Below are 7,279 nucleotides of genomic sequence, written 5' to 3'. Positions count from 1 at the left end.
AGATTAAGTTTGTTACTTTTATCTTTCTCACATGATTAATGTGCTTAATTAATTCTTTTTTATTTTTTTCTTAACTATTGCAAATAGAAATATTTTTCCTTTTGTGTATATGTGATTAAACATTTGCAAAATTTAAGCAATAAAACTAAAATTTTGGCTAGCCTCGTCATTTTAAGTATGTTAATTTCTTTTTGGTAATGTATTTTGAAAAGGTCATTCTTTGATAAGTGAGAAATTATGACGCTAAATACAATTAATTAATTACCATTATTATAATTATAATTATAAAGTTTATGCTTTTTATAGATAAATTTTATATATGTATGTATTTATAGATAGTTAAATAATGAACAACTATAATATGTTTTTTAGTCCAAATAAACAAGATTGATTTACTTTATTTTTAGAATTTTACATAGTTTCATTGTCACTCTTTTTTCTACTAATTTTTCATACAATTATACAATACAATGTTGAATGGTATTATCAAATAAAAAATGGAAATATTAGTAATTAAACTCTTTAATTTGTAACAGATCTTTAGGAGGTTAGTTCCTATAAGAGAGGATCAAGTCAATATTCGATTGCAATCTGAAGCTATAGTTTTCAAGTGTCTCCTTAATTAATGTTTGATTAAGAATTTTTAAATTTATTCAATTAGAATAGAAAAACTATATAAGCCTATTATCTTTTATCTTTATAAAATTAGAAGATATCTTTTTGAATCTTTTCTCTTTGTACCTATTATCTTTTATTTCTTCGATAGTTATGAATGTTAGTTAAACCTTTCAAGTTGATTTAAATATAAACAGTTAAATAATAAACTATTTTATAAATGGCTTGACTTTTTTGTTATATGAATGAACATAAATAACAAATTTTTGAGTGCGAATATAAGGTGGTATTTCAATCCAATTCAACTTCAATTTTGTTATTAAAAAGTTACATTTTATGTTTTAAAAAATAAAAAATATATATATCTGAATTTTTTGTGATTCAAATTAAAAAACCATTAAAAGAATAATCATTACTCTTAATTCTATTATTCATAAAATTTAATTTTCATAAAATAATTGTATTTTTTAAATTTAACTACCAAATTTATATTTGTGATACATACTTTTAATTTTAATGTTTATTTTTAATTTCAACATATATCTGAATAACTGATTTAATGATTTTTTTATTTTAAATATACTCGAATAACTAATTTATTGATTAATTTTATGTGACATTTGAAGAGGAAACAAAGCGTGAACCATATTTTAGGTCTCCACAGTCTACACCCAATTTTCATTCTTTTCTCTTCACAATCTATTTATTTTTTCTATCTATATCCAAATAGACGCCAATTAGATTTAAAAAATTAATGAGATATAATGTAAGCTAACAAGATCTACCTTTTTGGATTTGATTTGTTCAATAATTTCCATGGCTAAAATCTTCCAACCTCCAATTGCATCTTCAGTGATGATTCTTTATTGTATAGTTATACCCAATGTACAGCCAAAATTAAGAGAGAAAATAAATCACAAAATGCATTTATTATTTTACCCACAAAGTGTGATTTTGATTCAAACGGTGTTTGTAGTACACTGAAGCAACTTAAGACTTTGCGTTAGTCACCTTATTTTGTAACAAAATTAAAAAAAAAAAAAATTTGCAAGGGGATCAGCTAGAGAATTAAACCGGACCATTTTGAATGTTTTTGATAATTTCTAATTGATATATTATTGTGGGATGAACTAGAGATGACTTTGAAGCTGTTGGGAAGGAAAGGTGGTTATTAAGCAATTGGAGAATTGCCGTGTTCATTTAATGCTTTTTCTCTTCTGTTATCCATTATGCTGAACTTATTAAAATTAGTTTGAAAATTCTGTTAATTTTTGTTAAAGCACGTTAATTATTATGCTGATTTTGTTAAAATTATGTTTAAAAATTTTGTTAATAATTTTGTTAATCTTAATTAAATATAGTTAATTTTTGTTAATCTTAGTATATTTATTTATTATTTTATTATAAAACGGTTATTCCGACTGAACTACAGTTGAACCGGTTGGATCAGTGAATCAGTAATTAAAGCGGAAATCATATCCAATAATAATAATAATAATAATAATAATAATAATAATAATAATAATAATAATAATAATGTTACTTTTTTTTATTAACAGATATACAATGTAATATGGAATGATTATCAACTAAAAAATGGAAATAGTATTATTATTTTTCATGATAATTAAACACGTATAACTAGCTAGTAAAGGATTAAAATTAACTACAAAAATTATTCTAACTATCTTTGTAATTGTAACGATAGGAGGTTAGTTCCTAGGTAAGAGGATCAAGTCAAATAAAAAAATACAATTGTTTTATTTGATTTTTGGTAACCTTTAAACCAATTTTAGTTAAATAACAAAAATAAAAGAATATAATTGTTTTATTTGATTTTTGGTAACTTTAATAATGTGTCAAATTAGGCTTGTATCAATATCTTAATTCGGGTTGTAAATACGACTCTTTTGAAAAAAGGTAGATTCGACCCGAGAATTATTTAGTATTTATGTCAAAAAATGTATAAAAATACTCAAAGATATTAAACCGTGACAAATAATATAAAGAATTACAATAAAAAAATAAGTAAAATAAATGAAAATTTTTAATAAATAAAAGAGTAAAATTGAAATTAAAAAGCAAATAATTAAAGAAAAGAAAGAAAATGCTCAAAGAAAAGTAATATATTATCAAGAAGAAAAAATAAAAAATAAAAGAAATAAAAAAAGAAAAAAAGAAAATAAATTAATAAATTATCAGATACTCACATACTCACATACTCACATACATACACTTGTACCCCAGGAATTTTTTTTTTACACATACTCACATACATACACTTGTACCCCAGGAATTTTTTTTTTGTGTCAGTGTGACTTAGATTTTTGTAGAATTTTGTGTGATGATAAAATGTTTAAATTTTTTACTAACAACAACTAATTATTAATTGACATAGAACATGAATACAACATACATATTATTTATTTATTATTTGGTATAAATATGCGGATCAAATTTACGGAAAAACATAATAAATTTACAAATATGATCCGATTCATAAGAACATTAAATTGTCTTTAACAAATAAATTTTACTAATTTATATGTATAAATTTTGACAAATATAAATGTAAATTATATACTTTTTGTATACAAAACCTTATAAATTGAGAAATTTTAAATTTAACCAAACAGAATAGAAACACTATTATAGCCTCTTTTGTCTTCATAAATTTACAAGATCCATCTTTGAATCTTTTCTCTTTGTACCTATTATCTTGTCTGTCTCCAATAGTCATATGTTAAAACATTCAAGTTAATTTAAATATAAACAATTCAATAATAAACTCTCTTAAAAATGGCTTGACTTTTTGTTATATGAATATAAAGTGGTATTTCGATCCAATACAACTTCAATTTTAGTGATAAAATTTTTCAAATATTGAAAAATTACATTTTATATTTTCAAAAGTATAAAAAAATATATTTGAATTTTTAGTTATTTAAATTTAAAAACAATTTTTAGTCTATTATGCCTAGAATTTAATTTTGGTTAAAAATTCATCTGAACATTAAACCTTGTATTTTTTTTTCTAAAGTTAGAAATAAAATTCGTACCCTAGACGCTCGTTGGCATTCAACCTTGTATTATTATCATATTAGAATTTATTCATTTTTATGAATCTCATTGAAAAATTGTGTAATGTTAGTGTCATAACATAATCATATATTTATTTCAGGCTTTCAGCCCACACCAAACAACATTTGGAGCTTGATTGCCAAATCTCTACCTCAAGCAGTTTGCAAGTAGTTAAGTCTCAAAGTAGCCGCTCTTGCCCCCAAGCCTCGAAGTGATCTCTGAAGTTAATAATTACTCAAATTCATCCATAAAATTGTTAACTTTGAAGGATCACTTTGAAGTTCGAGTGCAAGTTCAGGGACTACTTTGAGTCTTAACTCGTTTGCAAGAGCATCGAGGATTGCATTCAAAGTACATGCTAAACAAGAGTCACCCATCAAATACTCTAAGGATGCCACTGCCATAAGACTTAAGAGCTAAGATCACATGTGCCCTGATTTAGTGATTAATTTTCGTGACATTTGAAGAGGAAACGAAGCATGAAACCCATTTAGGTCTCCACTAAGTCTACACCCAATTTTCATCCCGTTCTCTTCACAATCTATTTATTTTTCTATCTATATCCAAATAAGCTTTCAAATACACGCTGATCAAACTTTAAAAATTTTCTGTGATTTTGCAGCTATTAACTACAAAATTTATCATCCTCATGACCTCATTTTCATAACAAATCCAATGCCATATCAAACCAAAGCCTAAACCCCTAGAATTCAAAATTAATCTAAACAAAATTTTAACTAAATTAAATACCTCCAGCAAATTAGATTCAACAACCACAACTAACTAATAGAATCTAGAACTTTGATAAAACGCAGTGTTTGATTAACATAATCTCGAAAATGAACCTTTAGAAATCCAAACAGATCCGGATATAAAAAAGCATCAAAATTAAAGAAAAAGATAAAACGACACCGTTTAAGCGAATCCCTCAGAACCTAAGCTTGGTGAAGAACCAACGGTTTTTACCGGTTTTGAACCTCTCCTCGAGCCTCTTCTTCGTCTCTTTAAGCGCCGCAACCTTCTTGTCCTTCGACTGAAGCGACTCGGCAGTAACGGCGTCCTTCAAATCCACGTCGAGAGTGTAGCGCGTGGGCATCACGTGCTGGTAGTTAACCATCTTAACGAACGCCTTCACGCGCGACTTCTTCGCCGTCTTCTTGGCGGAGTCTCTCTTCACAACCTTCGAAGGATACTTCTTGATCCCAGCGACAAGGCAGTGGCCGTAGGGACGGTCGCGCGTGCCGTCGTCGAAGGCGCGTATGATGACGGCTTTCCGACCGGCGTAACGGCCTTGCAAAACAATAACCGCTTTGTTCGGCTTCAAGAACTTCACCATCTTCTCCTCCTTCCTCCTCCTCCGCTAGATTTGTTTCTAGGGTTCGTGGTTATGGAGGCAAGTAATGAATATATATAAATTAGGAATTAAAACCCTAGGTGAAGGCATTTGTAGAGGATTGGGCCTTTGTGGAAAGACTAGGCCCAATTTGATGCTTTTCACAAAAATATATGGGCTTCTATTTTGTTGCAACGATTTTAGCGGCCCAGTACTTGACCAAAACAAAAGTGGCCCAGTATAAAAAAACTAAAAGAGAAATTAAAATAGGAAAGTTTGGACTAATTAGTTAGTTTGTTTACTATGTAGATAATCTGTTCAAAGTTCAAACACATTTGCAATTTTGCATGTTCAAAATTTTGTTTTCTAAAACATTTTTACAAAAACAAAATGATGATTTTATTTGAAAATTATATACAGTGTATTGCGTTCTTTTTTTTTTTTTCACAATTTTAAACACACCACATTTTTGTAACATAATAAATTTGTAAAAAACTCATTTTTGTTAGTAAACTGTTTCTCCTTTTATTCTTGCTTGTTAAGTCTTTCGATGTTTAGTTTGGATCTCTTAACTTGTTTAAAATAAGTAGAAGAATTTGGTAATTAGGCTAATATGCTTCAAATATATTGATCATTCTTCCAAGTGAAATGATACTATTGCTATTTGTATAGTTATGTACCATTAATAGCGGATTATCTCATGAAAAATTTACATGAACTTTTGATGCGTTTGTTTTTAGTATTTTATTTTTACCATTAGTGCTTTGAGTAAATACTTGAAATTAAAGTAATATAGTCTAAATATGAGGTATAAACTCCTTTGAATAAAAGTTCTGATTAGTTCACCTATAGGTAAGAATATCTGTCTCTTAGCAGTTTTCAGGAGGACTAGCAAACCACCGCAAAATGAATTACTAGCGGTTCAAAAACCGTTGTTGTATAAGGCGTGGACATTTGATTTTGCAGCGGTTTTGTTGAACTGCTGGCACAACCGCTGGAAAACCACTTGATTGGCGTCGATTGATTTAGCGGCGGTTTGAAACCGTCGCTATTTGGCCAACAGAAAATTCAAATGCATTTTCTGACGGTTTTGAACCGCTGCTGTTCTATTGACCGTTGTGTTTTTATAAATGTATTCTACGAAAGGATGATGGTTGAGGTATCTGTAAAAAATTCTGATGTTTAAATTAGCAAAAATTTTAAGTAGATTTAAGTGAGTTGGGATTGAAAAATACTTGAATCTGACGAAATATTTATAAGAGCAAGTGATGACTAACTCATGAATCTTATTACTTGTAATAGCATACAGTTATTTCTTTAATATCTAAAAAGTTATTTCACCTTAGAATAGTGAATGAATTATGGATCTGACAAGATCTTTCTTATTGTGCAAGTTGGATTAGATATAGGTCGGGTGACTCGGGCCACCCATGCCCCGAGTAAGTCGGGTGGAATGACCCATGGACAGCAGAGACAATTTGTATAAATTTGTTGAACTTTTATAAATCCTTTATAAAAAAAACTAAGTGCTTATTTAGACCATAACTTTTATCTTTGGGCAAAAGTTAGATATTTTTAGTTGTCTCATGATTAGCTCGATATCTTCATCATCAATTATTAAAATGAACATATGCAAGGTAAAATGATGAATTCTAAAACATTTGTGAGAGGCAAGGCAATGCTACACACAAGTAATTCAATTTAATAAAAGATTTCGATCAAGACATATGTTCTACTCAGCTACTTTAAGCACTTGAGATGGATACATAGATATCAACATTTGGTCCCGTTTTGATTTATGTGAATTAAAGAGGTTGTGACAGCAACACCCTTGTGATTCAATGTACCTGATATATCAAATGTCAATTTTCCAAAATTCAGCAGATACTTCTCTTGTTCTTTTCAATTTTAGTTGGTTGACCCCCACTAATAATTTATTGCAAGTCCACATCAAAATGAAACAATACACTATGAATATAGTGTGATCAAAGAAGAGGCCAAAATCTGAAACTTAATTAGGTATGCAATAGAATCACCAAAGAGAACTGAAAAGGAAGTATCCATAACATCCCATGTGTGTTATTTATGCATAGAAAACAAAGGTTGCAAATACTTTGAATTTTTGAGGCTGAAAATATAATGTTTTGTCCTCTTTGGATAGATACCTTTGGCTACTTCAAATTTCAAATTTTTGCCATGATATAATAAATTTAAAACCTTATTATGAGAATTGGCCACGAGGAGTAACAT

The 7,279-nt window shown here is 28.4% G+C and overlaps 1 protein-coding gene across 1 annotated transcript; it reads right to left on the bottom strand.

Annotated features, from left to right (window-relative positions):
• Nucleotides 4,419–5,099, bottom strand: LOC107619114 (60S ribosomal protein L27). Its single transcript, XM_016321337.1, has one exon. It carries the CDS (start codon nucleotides 5,030–5,032, stop codon nucleotides 4,625–4,627), a length of 408 nt encoding a protein of 135 aa, XP_016176823.1. The 5' UTR covers nucleotides 5,033–5,099; the 3' UTR covers nucleotides 4,419–4,624.

This window comes from Arachis ipaensis, chromosome B09, assembly GCF_000816755.2.
Source record: "Arachis ipaensis cultivar K30076 chromosome B09, Araip1.1, whole genome shotgun sequence".
Taxonomy (NCBI): domain Eukaryota; kingdom Viridiplantae; phylum Streptophyta; class Magnoliopsida; order Fabales; family Fabaceae; genus Arachis; species Arachis ipaensis.
Note: the sequence above shows the minus strand (reverse complement) of the source record. Positions and strands in the feature narration are given on the sequence as shown.